This window comes from Nanorana parkeri, unplaced genomic scaffold (assembly GCF_000935625.1).
Source record: "Nanorana parkeri isolate BGI_ZX_2015 unplaced genomic scaffold, ASM93562v1 scaffold854, whole genome shotgun sequence".
Classification (NCBI taxonomy): domain Eukaryota; kingdom Metazoa; phylum Chordata; class Amphibia; order Anura; family Dicroglossidae; genus Nanorana; species Nanorana parkeri.
Window position 1 is genome coordinate 566,425 of NW_017307122.1, and position 22,970 is coordinate 589,394.

At 45.7% G+C, this 22,970-nt stretch overlaps 1 protein-coding gene across 1 annotated transcript in view; it reads left to right on the forward strand.

Annotated features, from left to right (window-relative positions):
- The window catches only part of ODF2 (outer dense fiber of sperm tails 2), a 34,043-nt gene that overhangs the window by 3,140 nt on the left and 7,933 nt on the right, over nt 1–22,970 (forward strand). The window contains exons 2-16 of the mRNA XM_018565519.1: nt 1,174–1,284; nt 2,769–2,894; nt 4,797–4,967; nt 5,049–5,236; nt 5,329–5,458; nt 5,541–5,672; nt 8,425–8,499; nt 9,790–9,861; nt 9,959–10,075; nt 11,715–11,900; nt 13,621–13,730; nt 14,618–14,753; nt 15,227–15,337; nt 18,053–18,157; nt 22,287–22,445. Of these exons, the coding sequence (XP_018421021.1) occupies nt 1,174–1,284; nt 2,769–2,894; nt 4,797–4,967; nt 5,049–5,236; nt 5,329–5,458; nt 5,541–5,672; nt 8,425–8,499; nt 9,790–9,861; nt 9,959–10,075; nt 11,715–11,900; nt 13,621–13,730; nt 14,618–14,753; nt 15,227–15,337; nt 18,053–18,157; nt 22,287–22,445 (1,929 nt within the window). The remainder of the gene's footprint in view (nt 1–1,173; nt 1,285–2,768; nt 2,895–4,796; nt 4,968–5,048; nt 5,237–5,328; nt 5,459–5,540; nt 5,673–8,424; nt 8,500–9,789; nt 9,862–9,958; nt 10,076–11,714; nt 11,901–13,620; nt 13,731–14,617; nt 14,754–15,226; nt 15,338–18,052; nt 18,158–22,286; nt 22,446–22,970) is intronic.

The following is a 22,970-nucleotide window of genomic DNA, read 5'->3' on the forward strand; positions in this document are numbered from 1 at the left end:
CTGCACAGAGCTGCAGGGGAGAGTAGGAAAGGTGAGTGTTGCTGGAGAAGTTGGGGGGACTTGTTGCTCTGCTTTGCATGTGAAAAACACAGGTTCTCTTTAGGATCTACTCAGTCATTCTGTGTTATAGGCACGGCATTGTGGACAGAACACATACACCTTGATGTGCAACCAAAATTGCCGCAACATAGGCCATAGTCAGATCCTTTTATTTACATATGTTGTGTTTGTACATGAAGAGTATAAGGCCTCATTCACACACAACGCCAGAGCAAAATTGTATATTGCGTATATGCGTGCACTATTTGCAGTCCCAGAATGCATCATTCCTAATAGAAATGTTAATGAACTGCACGCATATATACGGCTCCATACGCGGCTATGTGTATTGAGCCATTTATTTGCACGGGGTACAGTACGCGCGTATACATGCGGCAGTGTGAATGAGGCCTTAAAGGGCTGGTTCTTCATTTCATGCATTTATGCAGCAAGTTGTAGTGGTTAAAGGAGAACTATGAGGGGAGTGAAAATCACTCATCCTCATAGTTGGAGCCGACGTGTGACAATGAAACTGTCACAGGTCGTCTCAATAGATCGGGAAGTGAGCGAACACATACCGTCGCTCGCTCAATTTTCGATCCTGCCCCTGCAGAGAGTCGTGACTGTCACTCACGGCTCCCTGCAGGGACCCCCCCCCTCCCCTGTCCGATCCTCCAGCGCTGACTTGTGGAACGGACGGGGGGAGGGGGCGGACACAGCTGGCTCTGCCTGTCAATCATGCAGCTGGGTGGATCCAGGCAGTAATGTCGGGTTCCGTCCCGGCTGCAGTGTCTTAGTATACCGTGAGCTGTAGCTTGCGGTATACTGAGCTTTGGGTAACGGGAGGACGCTAGTTTGTGTCCTCCCGTTACCCTAAGGAGAACTATGGGGAAAAGCACTTACCCCATAGTTCTCCTTTAAGGCCATTGGTAGGCAAAGTCCAGCCCTCCAGAAATCCCATTAGACTTTGCAAGACTGACCGCCACAGGCATGACCTACAGAGGCTGATGCATGATGGGATTTGTTGTTTCACCACAGCTATAGGGACCGGAGTTTGCCTGCCCCCTGGTTTTTGGGTGATTTGAAGTCTGCACAGTACATCATTCAATTACATGTTTGTTTCTTTTCCATTAGAAAAGCATGAAGAACCGATCTCCGTCTCCCCCGCTGCATGTCCACGTGGATGAGAGTACTCCCGTACATGTTCATATTAAGAAGGGAACAAAGACTGCTTCCAAAGTACAGGTGGGAACTTATTTGAAGTGGTTTACCTTAAAGAGACTCTGTCACTAAGAATTATTATTATTATACAGGATTTATATAGCACCAACAGTTTGCGCAGCGCTTTACAATATAAGGAAGACATTACAATCACAATACAATTCAAGACAAGATGGTAAGGAGGGCCCTGCCCCTGAGGGCTTACAATCTAAGAGGGAGGGGCCAGTGATACATGAGGAGGTAGCTGTGTGGGGATGAATTATTTTAGAATGTGATGGTTCAGCGGTTAGGTTGAGGTGGGATAGGCTTCCATTTAGAGAGTAGTCTTAAGGGATCGCCTAAAGGCAGTCAAGGTTGGAGATAGACGGACAGGTTGGGGTAAAGAGTTCCTGAGGATGGGAAAGACTCTAGAGAAGTCCCGGAGGCGAGTATGGGAGGAGTTGACAAGGGAGCTGGAAAGCAGGAGGTTTTGGGATGAGCGGAGTGGACGTTTAGGGTGATATTGAATACTGAAAGCCGTTGAGTGGTATGAAGTGCAGGCACCCAGAGGCACCTACATACATGTAGGAGCTTTTAGTTCTTTTCTGCTTCCCAATGGCAGCCTGTCCTGACCAGGCAAAGCTCTGACTCTTCCAGGTAGGTACCACCACAACACACATTCCTATTGGCCCATCGCTACGACGGGCTGCTACATTGGCCAATAGAAATATATGGGAGGGGTCTAACATGCTTCAGCACTTTGAGGTAGTGGAGAAGCTTTGCCCGATCACAATTGCCCCAACAGAGCCAGGAACTTTGGAGCTCTTATGTAGGAGTAGCCAGCAGGTAACTCGGGTCCCCAGATTCTACTTCTAACTGAAACCACCCCCGTGCCTCCCCTTCCCCCACACTGAGCCACTATTACCTAGCTTCTCCCCACGTTTTCTATGTCCCGCAGCCTGCTCAGTCCGGGTACCTTTGGGTGCAGGTAAATGATTCTTCTCCTGGTGCATTGAAAGCTATCATCCCATAGCTCAGCCAAACACCTCTTTTGTAAACCTTTTCACTCTGGAATAATATTAATAAAATAATAATAAGTAGGGATGCACCGATATATCGGCGCCGAAACATATCGGCCGAAAATGGCACTTTTGGCATAATGCGGCCGATACATTGGCGCATCCCTGGTTTCTGAGAAAGTGACAGGCGGCCGAGCGCTGCAGGACGAGAGCGCTGTGAGCGGCCGGCGTCTCTCCTCCCACACCGCTCAGCCCCCTCTCACAGTCCGGTAGAGCGGTGTGGGGGCAATAAATATAAAAAAATGAAAAAGTTTATAAAAAATAAAATATTTTAAAAAATTGAAAAAATAAAAAACATTTTCGGTTTCGGCCTGACATTTTTTTTAATTTCGGTTTTAAAATTTCCTTTTTGGTGCACCTCTAATAATAAGTGTTGGACTTCAGTACTTACATTCTAGAAATGCATCTGAATCTAACTTAACAAATGATTTGGTTCATGTCCCTGATCAGAAAGGGCCAAAAAGCAAAGCGAAAAGTGATTCTGGAAATCTTCGGCGGAGTGTGAAAGTGAAGACGAGGGTGCCATGGATTCCTCCAGGGAAGACTTCTGTGCGGGATTCAGGATTCAAATGGGAGGTAAGTGATCTTTCCACCCACAGGATTGCAAATTTATATTGTGTTGTTTCATGTTATTGAAGAAAGGGAGCGGTGTTCTGTAGTCCTGTTCCAGGGTGACAATGCTACTCCTCCACAGAAACAGTACAGTGAGTAAGAAATGTCACCCTAAGACAGGAAGTGTATTACAGGCAGGATCACCAGGTTTAAAATTTAAGGAAAAGAGAAAACGATTGCAGCATCCATACCTAAGGACTTGCAAGCTGCAATGTATTATATTTCATCCTTGAGGTGCTCTTTAGGGCTTGTTCACACCAAAACAGTTTGCTCTTGGACCAAAAAAAAGCATACCAATGTATCCCTATGGTATTCCTGGGTTCTGTTCACAAATACAGCTCGTCTCATTTTCTCTGGTCTGGAATGCATCAAAAACGCATGCAAACGCACTGGACTGCACCTGAAAGCCCATTTTAAGCTATTGCAAATCTGCTCCAGATTTGGTCCGGACATGGTGTGAACAAGCCCTTAACCCTTTCAGCCAGAGGAAGACAGACCTTTAAATGTTTGTAACACTGGAGTTGTTGCATCTGCTACCTGGTTATGGGATCACTGCAATCTTGTGATCGGGATGCCATCCTACCGCCTCCCGATTGTAAACAGTGACCGGGAGCTGTTGGTGACAGCATAGTCAGAGTCAGCGATGCCGGCTTTACACATGTGTGGCAGCTCATCATTAAAGCCCACTGCTGTGCTGCCACATATGTGCACACAGCTGGCAGGAAGTGGTTAAAAGAGAACTATGGGGTAACCTTTTTATTCTATAGTTCTCTTTAGGGTCATGGGAGGGCATAAAATATACTAACCTCCTCCCGTGACCCAAAGCTCAGTATATAGCGAGCCACAGCTCGCTATATAATGACAGCGCTGCAGCCAGGGCGGATCCCTGGCTGCAGCCGCTGTCAATCAGCCAGATGGCTGATTGACAGCGGGTTCGGCCTGTATAGAGGCTGTGCCCGCCCCCTCCCCACGTCCATTTCTCCAGTCAGCGCTGGAGGATCGGAGAAGGGAGCGGTGGCTGTCAGTCACTGCTCTCTGCAGGGAGGTGATCGAGAAGCGAGTGAGCGATGATATGTGTTCACTCACTTCCCGATCAATAGAGCCAACTTGTGACAGTTTCAATGCCACACGTCGATTCTAACTATGAGGATGATTGTAAATCGCTCACCTCATAATTCTCCCTTAAGGCAAAACTGCACTTGGGGATAAAAAAAAGCTCTTCCTTGTTAGCCCCTAACCTGGAACCCCACCGGTGCTGACCACTTCATGAGAGTGAAAGCTGTTTACTGAAAAATTCTTTATCACTGGTTGCGCTTGTGCAATGACTCCCCATAGACTTGAATGAGGTTAGCGACTTTAATATTTGAGTTCTTCTCCATTCAAGTTAATGTGGAAGTGTGGACAGTACTAGAGAAGATTTCAGGCCCAGGGATGTGCCCTCTCCTTGCCACAGCAGAAATATTAGCCCAGTTAAAGGGTGTAAGTCCTCCCCGAAAGCTGACCTTCCGCCTGAGCTCAGTTACTGACACAGTTTTGCCCTCCTAGAGGCAGACCAGGCACAGTCATTGAACAACATCTTCAGTTTTCATTCATCTATTCTCTACAGCACCTTTTGTTTTATATATATTTGAGGTGTTAGTACTTCTGTTTGATATTTATCACTATGTGAAAGGGGTAGGCCAAGAACAGTCAGGCTGAGGTGTAAAGGGCTTGATGAGACGGGCTCTGTCTGACTTCTGCAGCCTCTAATGCACAGTGTGCAGTGAAATTGGGGCAAGCAATTCCAGTCCAGTAGAGGAGCCTGGTGTTCTGCTTTCACTTTTCTTTTTTTAAAATCTAAAACAATATTTAATTTTTTTTAACTAGGGTTGCACACATCGCTTAGATATAACTCCCCCTGATATGGAAAAGATGATGTCGGCATTACGTATGAGTGACCTCTCTACTGACGAGGAAGAGGTTTTGCGAAGCAAGATCAACTCCTACGAAAAGAAGATCGACAGCTTGATGTGTGAAGTTAGAACACTGAAGAACGAGGTGAGGGGACTGGGTAGCCCTCTGTCTAGTGTAGCAGATACAGAAAAAAAGACGGAGAGTACAAACTTGTCTTCCCAACAGGTGGAGTTAAAGAAGAGGGACCATTCTATTGAGCGATTTGAAGCACAGTTGGAAGCCTCCAAGCGCCTGCTGAATGCCAAGAGTGACGAACTCCATGAGGTATCCCAGGAGCTGGCTGAGGCAGAGAATGAAAACACTCGTCTGAAGAGGAGCATTGACCGCATCAAGGAGGAAACAGACATGAGTTTGTAGGTGTCCACATTGTGGGGTGTTCTTGACATGCATTGTATTGTAACCGGCTGACTAGATATTTCTTCATTTGAAATGTATTGCACTTTAGGAGGCAAAAGCAGCTGCTGCAGCAAGAAGAGTCTCACCTGCTCGCCAAGCTGGTGGAAACGGAGAAGGACGGGGCAGAGGCAGCAAGACAAGTCAAACTGCTGCGGGACACGATCACTCAGATGAAGCAGGTCAGTGATTTTCATAGCAGTAGACCAAAGTCTATTTTGTTTCCCGATTAGCTCCATCTCTGATCAGTTCTGTCCTTTGCAGGAGAAGAGATTGAACAGCACGGACATGAACACCCTCACCCGGCAGAAGGAGATTTTATTGGAGAAGCTGAACACATTTCAAGAGACCAACAGAACTTTAAGGACTCTGCTCAGGGAGCAACACAGCCGAGAGGTGAGGTCCAACCCACTTAAAGGAATCCTGTGTTGAGAAACATACACTTGTTCCCATTGCTGACCTCTCCTTCTGAATATGCTAGTTGTCTGCCTGTCAAGATGGTCCAGTGGCCTCAATGCTTTCTGCACAGGTACAAGTTTACACATCAGGAGCTGTGACTCAGTGCTTCTTTTAGTAGGTCATTGACTCAAACTATTGAATCCAAAGGATCAGCGTGATAGCCAGGAAACTAGTGTTTTCAGAAGATGGTAAGCAACGATACACTGGCATAGTCTCAGGAGAACATAAAAAACTACTGTCTTGGGATGCACAGATACCGGTTTTTCTTTATCGAGCACCAATAATTTTTTTTTCAGTACTCACCAATACCGGAAGTCCAATTAAGGAAGCCGGGTGGCGTGTAATGACTTGCTGCCCGGCTTCCTGAATAGCCGGGAAGCCGGCTCCATGCTCCTTCATCACCAAGTGACGAGGAAGCATGAAGCCAGCTACCTGCCCAATCAGGAAGCCGGGCGGCGAGTCATCACATGCCGTCCAGCTTCCAGATTGGATGGGAAGCCGGCTACCAGCTCCCTCGTCACCAAGTGACGAGGGAGTACGAAGCCTGCTTCCCGGCCAATCAGGAAGCCTGGCGGCACGTAATGGCTCGTTTTCCTGATATCTGAAATTCCGGTATCGGGAATAGTATTGGAGCATCTGGGAGAGTACAATGGGCTGCTGTACGGGCTATTCACTATAGCCCGTAGAGCAGCCAAGCCGAACCCATATGCTTCTGCTCGGCTGAGCCGTATTCACAGCCGAAGCGCAGAGAAGGTCGGGCGATCTCCATGCAAATGACAGCTAGGAGGAGCTAGCCGTGATCTCACAGCTGGCTCCGCCTAGTTGTAATGACAGATCACTGTCCCCAAATGACCTGGGGATGCTGATCTGTCATTAAACAATAACAACTGGATTGCAGCTAGGAAGAAGCCCAATTGCTCAGGCAAAGTGCATCAAGTGGGGAACAGTCTCCGGTAGCCGGAAGAAGGGCTTGTGTCTTGATGTTACACCAATACCCTCTGGCAGGTGATGCAGTCTCATCCAAAGCACAGAGTCCAAGCACCAGCTAGTCTTTACCAGAGTGCAAGATGGGCTGGGAGCCCTAGTGGCCCATGGAGCGCTTTGCTGCTGGCTGGTGCCAAGATGCGGCCCTCAGAATCACCCCACAAAGGGGTGATCAGGGGCAGGAAGAGACACAATAAACACTCACCAGAAGAGTAGCCAGATCCAGGCAGAGGTCATGGGCAAGCAAGAGAGTGGTCAGTCTCAAGTGGAAGTCTAGGGCAGGCAAGAGAGTAGTCGGGTTAATTCAGGTCAGCAATGAAACGGGCAATCGGTAGTATAACTTTTTTACACAAAGCAGTGTAGCTAGCAAGAAGACTCAGCATCAGCCACTTGCAGAGCTGGTGCTTAAATACCCCTCCGAGTCGGAGGGCACACCCAGTGTTATTTCAAGGAGCGCTGGAAGTCCTTGCAGGGATTCTGTGAACACCCTTAGAATTACTGGCACAGATTCTGCAAAAGCCATTGGAGGTACTGGCAGAGATTCTGGCAGAAATTCTGCAAAAGCCATTGGAGGTACTGGCAGAGATTCTGGCAGAAATTCTGCAAAAGCCATTGGAGGTACTGGCAGAGATTCTGGCAGAAATTCTGCAAAAGCCATTGGAGGTACTGGCAGAGATCCTGGAAGTTCTGGCAGATCTGACAGTTCCAGAAATCCTGCAAATGCAGAGATGGGAGTTGTAGGAATGTGTCCTGGAAAAGCAGAACATTCCACAGACTGCTGTGCCTTCTTGAAGCTACTCCATTCACTTTCCATCGTTGTGTTATCATATATCATTGCCTGAAGCAGGGCAAGCAGAACATAAGCTTAATGGCTGACAGGTATAGTGCCAAAAGGGGCACTAATGAGTGAAACACACATCTCTGTCTATAATGTGAACCCCCTAGCAAATGTATGGCGAGTGTTAAAAAATACATATTTTGTCTTCCTGTACCTTTTAAAGCAGAATTCAAGGCAAACAGCCAAATAGATATCATAGACGTGTGAATGCTTTTACCTGCCAAATATTTGTAGTGCCTGTGTTGATGGGCTTTAGACTCATTTTGATGGTAATAGTTTAATATCAGTTTGAGAACCTTCTGAGAGCATTTAGAATTCATTGACAGGTGCAGCTGACCTGCAGTTGGCCCCTCTTGGACCTGCATTTGATCTGCTTCAAGCGGGTTTTTCATTCCTACACACTTGTTTGGGAATGCAAACCCCATTGGAAGTGAATGAAAGCCTGTCGACACAGGCCGTAACTGTAGTCTGTCAGTCCCCACTTCTAGAGAGCATAGGCGGTTCAGTGAACAGAGTTTTCTTCACTGCAGTCGAACAGTGCAGCGGTCACCAATCCACCCTAGTCTGCTAGCTGGGCAGTGAAGATGGTCATCGCTCTGCTGTCCACTTCTGTCAGCAAGTTCCAAGTGTTAGATTGTCAAAACTGTGCAATGCCATATAGACTGAAGGGCTAACTGCTGCCCCTCGCTCTGCCAGTCTGTGTCGTGTGTGTGTGTGTGTGTGTGTGTGTGTGTGTGTGTGTGTATATATAAATATATATACACACACACACACACATTATTCTTTGAGTTTGGATGAACGACAGAGAGACCAGGAAGTATTGCCAGGATTTAATTCATATGATTGCATATTCTTTTTATTTTACAGACCGAAACTCACCGGCTGTTGGAGCAGAAAGAGAATTTACTGAAGAAGCTGTCTGATGCTGACACAGAGAGAGCTGTATGTGTGATTTGATGAATGTCTTGTGTGTGTGTGTGTGTGTGTGTGTGTGTGTGTGTGTGTATATATAAATATATATACACACACACACACACATTATTCTTTGAGTTTGGATGAACGACAGAGAGACCAGGAAGTATTGCCAGGATTTAATTCATATGATTGCATATTCTTTTTATTTTACAGACCGAAACTCACCGGCTGTTGGAGCAGAAAGAGAATTTACTGAAGAAGCTGTCTGATGCTGACACAGAGAGAGCTGTATGTGTGATTTGATGAAGAGTGATATAGATTTCTAACATAAACCAATATACATCTCCTATAAATGGGCTCCCTTTAACTATCTGCCTTCACCAAGACCTGTAGCTGCCGTTCCAGTTGTCACCTGCTGTGCTATGTCTGATACTGGGGCTCCTGCAGCTTAATAATGTGAAGAAAATATATGCAGACTGTTATTGCTGAACTCTCCAATGTAAAGATTTTGGTTGATGGCTGTTATGGTGATCCAGTGGCTTCAGTCACTGACCTGGAGCAAGTATGCAGATCAGGAGTTCTTTTCTCAGATTTCACTAACGGCATGCTTTTTATACATTAAAAGAGAACTATGGGGTAACCTTTTTATCCCATAGTTCTCTTTCGGATCACGGGAGGACATATACTAACCTGCTCCCGTGACCCAAAGCTCAGTATATAGCATATAAGCAGTGGTGTCACAAGGGGGGTGCGGCCCGTACCCGGATGTCACCATTGCAGGGGTGACACCAAAATTACTTGCAGTCATTTTGGTGTCACACCCCTCTAAAAAGTCGAGCACTCAGTCATGGACCGAGAGCCCGACAGTGTCAGGAGAGAGGAGGGGACCCGGCGGCATACCTCATCCCGCCGGGTAAACGTCCCCTCCTCTCTCTGCCGGCATCCATCACTAAGGTGGCCGCCGGCAGGCATCAATCAGATGGTCTAGAAACCGGGTGACAACCGACCTCGGGACGCCCCTGCGTATAAGCTCAGTATATAGCAGGCTATTGCCCATTGGAAGTTAATATACTGAGAGCACTGCAGCCGGGACGGATCTTAACAATCTGAAGAGGACCCTGTGCATCACATTTTTTCTTTCTCCCTTTTTCAATAAATAACAAAGTAACAGATTGAATCCATTGATTTATATAGATTAGATAAAAAATGATTCATTGTTTTGATTGATGATCATATCACCAGCTTCACAAACAAACTAAACACTGGCAGCTCCGTCCTCTTCCTATCTTCTAATTCCTGATATTTTTGCTTATTCAGCATCTCCAACTGAGGCTTCATGAGCGAGACAAAGAGATTGAAGACCTGCGGGTTCAGCTGAAGACAGAAAAGGTCAGAAATTCATGTTTTTTAATTCAACATTTGTGTGTTTATTGTGTTGTCAATGTTTTATAGTTTATATGCTCTGATCATGCCTGATCTTCCATAGGATCTAGCTAGAACATCGACCGAATATTCGAAGTCTTTAGAAACAACAAGAGCTCACTTACAGGGGCAGCTGAGGAGCCGCGAGGCCGAGAATAACCGCCTCTCTGTCCAACTCAGGGTAAGTAGTATAACCCCTTAAGGACCAAGGCCTTTTTTTTTTTTCATTTTTTGCACCCATGTTATAATCCACATTTTAGGCCTGAAAAATTACTTAAAACCCCCAAACATTATATATTTTCTGAATGCCAAGACCCTATAGAATAAAATGGTAGCAGTTGCAAATTTTTATGTTGCACGACATTAGCGCAACTTGTTATCAAGCCCCAACATTTTTTGAAAACTGCACTTAAGGTAAATTTAGTGCCCCAAAATACAATATAAAACCATTTTTTTGGTAAAATATGAGGTTACAACGAGTAAAAAGATGCCCAACATACCCAGGTTAAACATTGTGTGTGTCCATGAAACTGCGACCAAATTTAGTACCCCAAAAAGTCCATACACAACGCTTTAAAAGCCCCCACAGGTCATCAGTTTACCTGTAAATATTGGCCCTAGAATTATTGCTCTCACTCTGGCATGTGTAGCGCAATCGTCGTACGTAGGCGCACCCAACGCTTGTTTACGTGACAACACGCATGCTCGCAGGGGCGGGGGACTTTAATTTCTCTTTTAAAAAAAAAATTTACATTTAATTTATTGAATATTATTTTTAAAACAGTTTTTTTTTTTTTAAACTTTTACTTTAATTGCTATCACATAGGGAGCCTTACAAGCCCCCTATGTGATAGCAGATTAGTGGTGATAGGTACTCTTTAAGGTGATGCTGTGGGTCCAAAAGACCCCTCGTGTCACCTTTACACTTGAAATAAGCTATTGAAGTGCAGATCGCACTTCAATAGCTTATTGCTGGGCTTCAGGAGTCCAGCACTGACAGCTATGGGACCGAAACTGATGCAATACGCGTGGCTCCTGGTCCCATAGTACAAGAAGGGGATCAGGAACGGATGTTCGCCACTCTCCTCCCCAGCTTCCCGCCAACACCCGGCAAGCCGGTCCTGGGCCCAGTAGGAGGGACAGCGGAGTCCAGGAAACAAGGCGGGGGTGTCGCCAGAGTCGCTTCTACTGTAAAGCCGGTCACCGGCTCTACAAAACGGAACAGACTCCCGGTGGCTAATAGCCCCTGGGAGCCTGTGTAACCCCTTCAGACTTCATGACAGGATTATCCCGTCATAGGTCGTGAAGGGGATATATTCTTTCATAGTGTATCTCCAGACAGTCCTAGAAAAAGGGACCAATCTTGTGGTACCTACAAGTATCTGTGATGATTTTCTAATCATTTTCATGGTGTCTTAGGAGCTCCTGTATCCGTGGTGCCTACTATACACACAGGTCATTCAGTTCTGCCTGCTTTGAAGCTACACCCATCACTGATTAATAATCCAATGCTACAGCTTCAGTAACCAGCAGCGATTTCCATATTGGACTTCACAACAATGTGGATGGGATTTGGGTTTTTAAGTGGGGCTTTCTCCAAGTAGCGCAAAAGTCAGTTCCATGGACAATGCAAAAAGTCCACATTGACCTGCCCACATCTGGACCTCTGTGAGTAGCGCCATTTTCCACAAATGGATTTGGAGGCTTATTTATAAAAAGTTCTCCATGAAACTTTGGCCATAGTGACCAATCAAATTTTGTGTTACATTCTGTGGCAAATAATGTCTAACAAATTTGTATTCATGTATCTGTCCTTTCAGAATATGGAGCACAATGAAGCTCGGCACAAAGATGAACTGAAATTAATGACTGTTCAGTTAGATGATTTCAAGCAGCGTATGGAGCCAGAGAAAGAGGCTCTAAAGAGATCCGTCCGTGTCCAGAAACATCGAGCAGAAAGAAGTGAGGAGGAAGTGCGGATACACCATACACAGCTCATGGAGAAGGTGATTTATAGTGCATCATAGGTGACACAATAGGAAGAATGGTTCACATTGCTCATAGCAGCCAATCAGAATGTTTCTTATGCAGGGTGGGCAAGTAATAGTTCCATGCTGTTAGATTGCTATGGACAGCTAAAATAGTTTTTCCTCCAGACACATTCAGATATCAGAGGGTGAATATTTTGTATTTAATAATGCAGATAGGGAGAGGCTTTGGCTCTGTAGGTCTTTAGGAGCTACAAGTCCCAGCATGCTCTATTTTATGTAGAGAACCGTAAATCTTAGGTCTGGAGTCAGACCTGTGATCTGTCAAACCTCTACTTACTGTTTCCTACGTACTCTTTAATGCATCTTATAACCTCAAATCACATTAGCAGGCTTATTGATTGGTCTTCTTCTCTTTCCTGATGCTTGGTACTTTTAATCTGTTTCCATTTTTAATAGGGATGCACCGATACCGTTACTGATATCGGTATCGGTGCCAATACTGACCATTTGGGCGAGATCCCTTCTGATCGGCAGTGCCATGAGGGGACATGAAGCAGGCTTCCCGGGCAATTGAAAAGCCGGGGGTGGCGGGTCATAACCTGCCTCTCGGCTTCCTAATTGGCTAGGAAGCCAGCTTCACGCTGCCTAGCACCACTGCAAAGCAGCCTGGCTTCCTGACCAATGATTGGCCGGGAAGCCGTGCCCTAGATACCTCAGGACGCTGGTATCAGTACTTTGTATTGGCGTTTACCGATAAAAAGATATCGGTGCTCGTACTCGATACCAAAGAACTGGTATTGGTGCATCCCTAATTTTTTACATGAATAAAATGCAGGGCTTCTGGGAGTCTATCACAAAATTCCAATTATTCCAGCGTGCTTGGTATCTCCATGGGAAGTTTCAAAATGCAAATTCACTTAGAAGTGGGTACTGATTTAAAGTGTTGCAACATACCAAGCTTGGGTTGCAGAATGTAATTGGTCACGGCACTTGGCTATACTATAGTCTTATCAAATTGTTAGCATTGCATCCACTATTCCATCTTGCTGTTTTCTGATTGGGACACAGTGCATCTATAAAAAGAACAGTTTGTTAAGTTTTGGAGAGTGTTGGGACCCCTATTAAAGGAGAACTATGGGGTCAGTGTTTTTCCCCATAGTTCTCCTTAGGGTAACGGGAGGACACAAACTAGCGTCCTCCCGTTACCCTAAGCTCAGTATACCGCAAGCTACAGCTCGCGGTATATTGAGACGCCGGAGCGGATCCCGACCTGGACGTCGGGATCCGCCCAGCTGCGTGACTGACAGCTGGCTCTGCCTATCTAGAGGCAGAGCCAGCTGTAACCGTCCCCTCCCCCGTCCGTTCTGCCAGTCAGCGCTGGCAGATCGGAGCGGGGAGAGGGGAATCCAGCCCCTCCCCTGTCACGGCAGAGAGCCGTGACAGGATCGAGAGGTGAGCGAACCCGGTATGTGTTCGCTCACCTCCTGATCTACTGAGCCGACCTGTGACAGTCTCATTGTCACAGGTCGGCTAGAACTATGAGGTGAGTGGAAATCACTCATCTCATAGTTCTCCTTTTAAGTTGTTTGTTTTTTTTTGAAGGGAAATCTTCCCTTGGGAACACTTGCTTTGGAGAAACTTCCTTTTCCTTCCAGTTTTGTGTGCAGGAAGGTCCTTTCTGCAGATCAATAACAGAGTGCTTCTTGAAGCAATTATATTTCTTTCAATTTGACAGAACGCTGAACTTTCCGCTGCTCTGTCCAGCATGGAGTCCCTGAAGAGCCGAAACAACATGCTGATGAACGATAAGAGCCAGTTGGAGACTGAGGTCACAATGCTGAATGAGTAAGTTGGATGGCTAATGTGCTAGCAGAGGGTTGGAGGGGGGTGGCAGATTATGGGGGGACATTAATTACAGAGCGGAGATTGCTCTCTGTTCTCCATTCTAAACTGTAATATTAGTTCACACCTTGCCTGCATTTTACTGCCCATTCATAAAATGTAGCTCGGGTTGTTACATAGTTAGTAAGGTTGAAAAAAGACACAAGTCCATCTGTACTCTACAGGATTTTCTTTGCTAAACTGCCCATTAAAGGGACCACAACCCAAACAGAGGGGAAAAATAGCACCCTTCCAGGACCCTCCTGATAGAGTATATGTAGATATACACACATTTTTTTTTAATTAAAGGATAACTATGGGGTAAGTGTTTTTCCCCATAGTTCTCCTAAGGGTCACGGAAGGACAAAACCTAGCGTCCTCCCGTGACCCAAAGCTCAGTATATTGCGAGCTACAGCTCACGGTATACTGAGACCGCCACAGCCGGGTCAGATACCGACATTACTGTCGAGATCCACCTAGCTGCGTGAGTGACAGCCGGCTCTGCCTATCTAGAGGCAGAGCCAGCTGTACCCACCCCCTGTCCGTTCTGCCAGTCAGCGCTGGAGGAGGGGGGAAATCCCTGCAGGGAGCCGTGAGTGACAGTCACGGCTCTCTGCAGGGACTTGATTGAGAAGTGAGCGAGCGACGGTATGTGTTTGCTCAATTCCCGATCTATTGAGCCGACATGTGACAGTTTCATTGTCACACATCGGCTCGAACTATGAAGTTGAGTGAAAATCACACACCTCATAGTTCTCCTTTAAGCAGAGATGTGGGAATGTTAAGGCCATACCACTGTTGTATAAATATGCCACTGTGTATCTCAATATAACCTTCTTGTCTTCACCAGCCGAGTGGCCAAGCTGCTGGAGGAGAGTCATAACAATGAAGACAAGACACGATCTGACCGTGACTCTATCCTGGATAGACTCCACCAACAGACCACAGAAAACACCAGCCTTCGTATGGAACATGAGAAGCTTAAGGTCAGCAGAACCATCCTTTGGTTTATCATGGTCCATCATTTTCTCTGCATTATTACCAAATCTGGGTTGTAAAGCATGGTGGTAGGGCAGTGGCAGTACTTTCTAAAACAAATGCTGGCTGTCTAAGGAATTTGGGAATGTCAGAACCACATCACTGCTGTGTGAGAGCTCCTGCTCTATCTCTTCACATGATTGGACTGATACATCCTAAGAACAATATTATTGCTCACTCATCCAGAGCTGTCATTTCCCGTACATAATACTACTGGCGATGGCTCTCTCTCTGTCTCTCTGCACTCCAGGCACATACAGCAGCTCCCACAGCTGACAGAGAGCAAGAGAGAGCTGGCAGCAGTAGAATGGGTTGGCATTTTGCCAGCATTCATAGAGGGCAGTGATATCCTTGGTCTTACATAGTTTAGAGTGTGTCCATTACTTGATGATACATCGTTTTCTTTCATTGCTCCTTGTAGGCCCATTTTTCCACTGTGGAGGAGAAGCTGACGCTGGCTCACAGCGAAATTCAGCAGCTAAAGAATTCTCTGCATCAGTATGAAAGTCTGGTTGATACCTATAAAGATCAGGTTTGTCATGGTAATATTTTTCTGTGCCCGCTGTGATATTGGCTCTACCCGTTTCAGCTGTACAAAGACCCCTGACTCCTTCTGACATTGCTACGGTAGTTGTCTGGTTGTTATGCTGAGTCTCTGCCTTCAATACCTTGATTCAATGATATGCAACAAGCATGCAGATCAGGGAAGTGCGAGAAAAGTTAGAAGTTCCTATCTGTGGGCCTGCTGCGGATCATAGGTGCAAAGCACTAAAGTAGAAGGAAAAACATATCAGCAAGGCAAAAAGCATTTGTAGAAGGAGAGGTGAGCGAAGACAGCTACCACATTTCTCTTATAACAGGTTTGACTTTAGTCAAATGTTCATTTAAAAAATATAAATTTCGCCTCTCCCTTTTCAACAGTAAGCCCTTAGAGCCGTCATCAGGGTAATAATAATACAACATGGATGCAAAATAAGAGAAAAATAGAACATGGGAAATTACTAACATTACACCATAATCTTTTGGCTTAGCACCTACCCCATTTCAAACCAAAGTTTCCAACTCTATCTCTACTTTCGCAGAGCAAACTTTAGAGGAACATATATATTTAATCCTCAAAACCAGAAAGGACCATTCAATCTGTGCCAACTATCGGCTCATATCTCTCATAAAAGTTGAACTTAAACTCTTCACCAAACTAACAGCTAACAGACTGCAGGAACAGCTACCATCTCTTATCCACCTGGATAAGGTGGGCTTTTCTCCTGGTCTTGAAGAGACAACACCATAAAAACTACTCTCTTCTCCTAAGAGGCCCAGGATTCAGAAATCGAAATGTGCCTCCTCCCAGTCAATGCCAAAAAGCATTTCAATGGGTCAACTGGTTGTTCCTAAATCACCTCTTCTGCACAAGGCTTGTCTTACTAGACACTATTATGGCGTTATACTCTAGAGGAAAGCCTCTTTAAGGAAACCCTATCATAGACATTCCAGCTACATAATAGAACCAGACAGGTATGTCCCCTGTCACCTCTACTTTCCACCATAGGTATAGAGCACCTCGCTGTTGCCCTCCTTAACACCCCCAATATCCAAGGCATTTCTTCACATGCTCACTATCATAAACTTACTTTGCAGATAACCTACTCTATATTACATTTCCCCATGCTTCAATGACATTTATCATTCCCGAGTTTAAAAGGTTTTTCTCTCTCTCTGCAACTTCAAACTCAAGTATAAGTTAGAACTCTTCAATATTTCTCTCCTTCCTGCCTAAATAGTGGAAAGGTTGTGTGGTAGGTGGGGGGGAGTGGGAAAGGTTGTGGGGGAGGAGTGGGAAAGGTTGTGTGGTACGTGGGGGAGGAGTTGGAAAGGTTGTGGTGGAGGTGTGGATGAAAAGTTACAACTCCTTTAACTGCTCGCAACCCACAATCTAAAGTATAAAGTACAGCATATGTTCTCAGGCAATAAAATATTTAATCCATCCCATCTGACCTTTTAGCCAATGTATTTACCTCATTTTCTTCCAAAACCCTTCCAACTTTTTTTCCTCCACAAACTGCACACCACATTGGCACTCGACTGTCCCAGGCTAAAGTATCCTAAAACGAAAGGCAGATCAAGATCCACCAATCTTATCCTATATAAGGCCTCCCCAGACTAGGGGATTGGTTTCATAATGAGGACTGGAAAAGCTGGGTCACTATTAAACAAGGCCTTGTACCTACAGACCTAAGCTCACTCCCCTGGATTAACCAATCCCATTAGATGCCCCACACAAATATCCTCTCCTTACCCATCATCTTCTCTAAACTTGTGACACACTTCTATCCACCTGATTAGGTCCAATGACCCCACCTTTTGGCAATCCTGACTTTCCTCCAACTCTTGTAAACAATAGTTCATAGCTTTTAACAACCAGGACCACCGCAGGCTACACACCATCCTACGTAATGACTGGTTTCCCTCCTTACCAACGCTACAAAACACCTGTCCCAACTATGTCTTATCTTGGTTTAGATACCAACAGATTCTCTCCTCCTCGCTGGGCAGACCCTTTGTAGAACTCAAGCTCCATTCATGGAGATACTACTTTAGGACTACACGCAGAAATGTGGTATCGTCTGTTCTCCAGTGGATTCTCCACAAGAATATATGAAGAATGCACTTCGGCCTTTGATCTGTGTTAAAGTGACATTAAACCCTCAGATTTTTTAACATAAAACAATACTGTAATGTGCGCCTTACTGTAATCCATGGTTGTTTCCCTTCTCTTTGCTGCTCTTCCTTTTAAATCTGTATCTGTTCTCATGCTGGTCAGAACTTCTGTTTTGCAGCAGACTGCCTTGTCTCTGGAATGGATACACGGTGTCTGTGTGAAGGTTTGCAACCTGAGCCAGCACTACAGGAAGAGGCACTCAGCTGCAAAGGGAAGTTCTCCCCAAGCATGAGAAGAGATAAGGATTTAAAAGGAAGAGCAGCAAAGAGAAGGGAAACAACCATGGATTACAGTAAGGCGCACATTACACTATTGTTTTATGTTAAAAATCTGAGGGTTTAATGTCACTTTAAGGACAGAAGGAAATCATCTTGTTAAGGTCCTAAAGAGCAGTAAATATAAAATCCCACCACACTTCATCCACACACATAATAAGCTCTCCTTTCAGTAGTGTATTGTGTGTATTTTTTATTGACAGGCTGACTTTGTCTGCTTCTGCCTGACCTCTGACCTTTTTCTCTTTCACAGATGAAAAAGACTCGACTCGAGGCCGATCAAATGAGCCTACAACTAGAAAGATCTGATGTAGAGAATAAAAACCTAAAGGACGAGATGAGCATTGAACTAGAACAGGTATGACAGACTATTATCTGAAGATGAGCCTGGTTATGTGACCATGTCATACTGTGTCATTGATGGCATAGTGTGGTGACTGCTTCAGTTTTCTTCTCTTTCTCATCGATTGAGGGACACAGGAAGTCTTAAAGGAGAACTATGAGGCGAGTGCTTTTCACTCATCTCATAGTTCTAGCCGACCTGTGACAATGAGACTGTCACAGGTCGGCTCAGTAGATCGCGAGGTGAGCGAACACATACCGGCGTGCGCTCACTTCTCGATCCTGTCACGGCTCTCTCCCGTGACAGGGGAAGGGATGGATTCCCCCCTCCCTGCTCCGATCCGCCATCGCTGACTGGCGGAACGGACCGGGGAGGGGGCGGGTACAGCTGGCTCTGCCTCTACATAGGCACGGCCAGCTGTCACTCACGCAGCTGGGTGGATCTCGACATCGATGTCGGGATCCGCTCTGGCTGCGGCGTCTCAGTATACCGCGAGCTGTAGCTCGCCGTATACTGAGCTTAGGGTAACGGGAGGATGGTAGTTTGTGTAATCCCATTACCCTAAGGAGAACTATGGGGAAAAGCCCTGACCCCATAGTTCTCCTTTAAACTTTTGGGTTATACTACATGAGGATTGGATACTGGCCACATTGGTCAAATGTTCATATTTCTGAGAACTCAAAGCTGAAGTTCAACATCATAGCTCCTAATATATCCATCAAATCTTCCTCAATTAATAAGTAATTTGGGGGTGTGTTGTTAGTCCTCCCAAAAATGTTTCTGTTCTTTGTAGATTCTGGAGAGATACACCAAGTGATAGTTTCTTATATCTCTGATAGTGTTCTGGACTCTGATCTTTGCACTCGGTTCTTGGGTCTGCACTCCTGCTCTGCCCATTATGAGGGCATCTCACTCTCCCTATGGTATTTTTAGTTATTTTAATATTATAGATAATGGAGGTGTAGGAACATGCAAATGTGGGCGAGAACACCTAAAACTCTCAGGCGGACAAGGACATTTGTTTTCAGTTGCGGCTGGGCTTACCTTGTTTTTAGCTAAGGCAAATGTCTTGCTTTTAGCCAATCCAAGAGATATAAGAAGCCAAGGGTTGACTGAGCCCACCAGGATCCACTTGTAAGAAAAACATCACTTTTAGGTGGACTGACCCTTTAAGCAAAACACAATAGATTGCAGAGGTGTTAGAACCTTCATCAGGTTTTTATTGCTGTGTGTATCCATATTTTTCATTCTCATTTCCTGTATGCCATATGGGCAGGAAGTGTGCGGTATCTCCCAAATGGGAATGCAGGAAATAAAAGTACTTATCTGCCATTAGTTTGGTGGTGCATGAGTTATTTTCTTCCCTTACATCACCCTGACTGGTGTAGTCACCGGGGTGTAGTCACTTAGAGAAGGAGTGCAATTAGCGGGTATCTGAAATTAGCCACCTGTTCCATTTGCAGAATAGTGATACTAAGAAGGTTTTATAGGTTTTATGTTGTGCCCACATTTCTCTGACTGGATGAACTGCAAAGAGCTTTAGATGAAGATCCAGAAGGTCACCACAATCCAACCAATCCCCAGGCCTGACCAGTTCATCCTAAGGTGCATTAAAAGGGATGCTGTCTTATGGTAACCAAGTAGCAAAAGCCAGAATGACGTCTTTGACATTTTTCCAGGGGAATTCTTGTTTGGCAGGGGGGTGGATAATAATTGTGGAAAATGGCTGATGACAAGGAAGAACTCCACAGTCACAATAACCATAAGCCCCAAAGAAGGCATTGTAAGAGTTGGGCGTTGGTTAGGAGAACCCAAAACTGACTCTCCAGAATCTTCTAGAGCCTGCCAGGCCATGTCATGTGGCCCTCGCACCTCTTCTGCAGCTTTACATTTTTTTAACTGAAGCCAACGCTGTAAACAGTTGCCGGGCTTCAGAGGAAAGCTGCCGAGGTCCCCAGCAAGGTCCCGGCATCCTTCCTGTGAATTTCAGCGCCTGTTTACTGCGCCGGCAGAAAATCTTGCACAGAGACTGACCGGGACCCCCGGTGAGACCGCACAGCCTATCTGAGAATCCGCACAGCCCAACATTGAACCTGCACAGCCACCTGAGAGTCCGCACAGCCCAACAGAACCTGCACAGCCACATGAGAGCCCGCACAGCCCAGCATAGAACCTGCACAGCCACCTGAGAGTCTGCACAGCCCACCATAGACCCCACATAACCCACCTGGGAGTCTGCACAGCCCACCATAGACCCCACATACCCCACCTGGGAGTCTGCACAGCCCACCATAGACCCTGCACAGAACAGCCACCTGAGAGTCTGCACAGCCCACCATAGACCCCACATAACCCACCTGGGAGTCTGCACAGCCCACCATAGACCCCACATAACCCACCTGGGAGTCTGCACAGCCCACCATAGACCCTGCACAGCCCTTCATAGAACCTACATAGCCACCTGAGAGTCTGCATAGCCACCTGTGAGTCCACACAGCCCACCATAGAACCTGCACAGCCCACCATACAACCTGCATAGCCACCTGTGAGTCTGCACAGCCCACCATAGAACCTGCACGGCCACCTGTGAGTCTGCACAGCCCACCATAGAACCTGCACACCCACCTGAGACCCCGCACAGCCCACGATGGAACCTGCACAGCCACCTGAGAGTCCGCACAGCCCACTATAGACCCCACACAGCCCACTATAGAACCTGCATAGCCACCCAAGAGAGTGCACAATTACACAAATTGCCATTAATTTTCCTAAACTTCCTTTAGAGCTAATTATTACTAAAACCAGTAATAATCGAATGCAGAGGCAATTATGTAATATAATAAAGAGTAGCTACATTTATTTAGTCTTACAGATACAACCAGCCCTTTGAGGGCAACCATAATGCTGATGTGGTCTGCAATGAAATTGAGTTTGACATCCCTGTTCAAGATGATGCTATGTCCAACAAATTTAAGTGGCTCACATGCAAAAAAACTTAGAATGAAGACTTCTTAAAGAGCAATTGTTTTGTGGTATCTCTGGATCTTCAGGGCAATTGTTTTGTGGTATCTCTGGAACTTCAGAGCAATTGTTTTCTGGTATCTCTGGATCTTCAGGGCAATTGTTTTGTGGTATCTCTGGATCTTCAGGGCAATTGTTTTGTGGTATCTCTGGATCTTCAGGGCAATTGTTTTGTGGTATCTCTGGATCTTCAGAGCAATTGTTTTGTGGTATCTCTGGATCTTCAGGGCAATTGTTTTGTGGTATCTCTGGATCTTCAGAGCAATTGTTTTGTGGTATCTCTGGATCTTCAGGGCAATTGTTTTGTTGTGTCTCTGGATCTTCAGAGCAATTGTTTTGTGGTATCTCTGGATCTTCAGGGCAATTGTTTTGTGGTATCTCTGGATCTTCTGAGCAATTGTTTTCTGGTATCTCTGGATCTTCAGAATCCCATTAAAGTTAGGTTTATGAAGCATCAGTACACACTTATAAGAGTAAGCATGGACTGCAAGCAGAAAAACATAATTCTTGCAGTAATGTGCCCATTAAATAAATAATTAAACCCATGCTTAAATGCAGATAGTTAAAGTACCTGAATTGGGTTGGGTTTAGCCTCTTTTAATCCCCAGTACAGCAGCACTCACACTGGGAAAGGAAGGGGCAGCATCAGGGGCCAGTCAGATGGTCTGCTTTGCACATATGCTGATTGGGGGAAAAAGGTGCAATGAGCAGATGGATGAGTTGATCAGTCTTCTGCTTTTTTTTTTTCTCTGGCCAGTCACAGGCTGGGGGCAGGAAAGTGACCAACATTTTATTATTTACCTCCCGTAAAGAAGTCAGGTCACCATCCTGGCTTGGCTTACTAGTGGCAATTGGTCTGAATGGACAGACCTACATATTTGTTAGCAGGTAAACAGCTCCCACTTGTATTTCAGCTGTGTGCTTAGCAGTTTGCCTGTTTTTATAACTCATTTCACATGTATATCTAGATAAATATTAATAAGACTACACGTCCCATTTTAAAATTCCTGACTGGGGTTGACAGAGTGGTTGAAGAAATGAAAGTGGGCAGCCAATAGCATTTAATTACCATTATTCTGCATCCTGGCATATTTAAACTTCAGCCTGGCAATTTTGCCTTCAGATTCATAGGAAATTTCAGAGTCGTTTAGAAGAACTGGAGAGGCTCCCAGAGATGCTGAAGATGACAGAAATAAAGCTGCAGGAATGTCAGGAGCAGCTGCAAGGCTACGAGCAGAAGAACGCTGAGCTTTCTTCCATCATCTCCAATTTGCGTGTTAGGGTAAGAAACTGGCACTCCATCTACATAGATGCTGGAGGCAACAGGAATGTACATTGTGCTGTGACCACCCCACATGGCCTCCACCCTGCCCAACTGTAGCAGATTCTTCCAGTGCCCAGACTATGCACATTTAAAGCTGAACTCCGGGAAACAACTGTACCCTTGCAGTGGGTCCCCCACTGCACTGCAAGGACTGAGTGCTCATTTTGCCTAGGTGGTGATGAATAAGGCAATATACCTACTTTATTCTTTGGTCCTGCAGGCTTGCTCTTCTTTATGTGACTGGCCCCTTAAGCGACTTTCCTCCGCTGCCCATCTGGTCACATCTTTCTGATGTTATGCCATACAATGCAGAGCCAGCAGTCCTGCATTGAGGAGACCGATGGCTAACACAACCCAAGACGTTGGACAGCTGTAGGGGGGTTGGGGAAACATGTAAGTATATCACCCTATTAATCATCTCCTAGGCAAAACAAGCAGCTAACCCTTGCAGTGCAGACAGGGACCCACTGCAAGGGTAGTTTT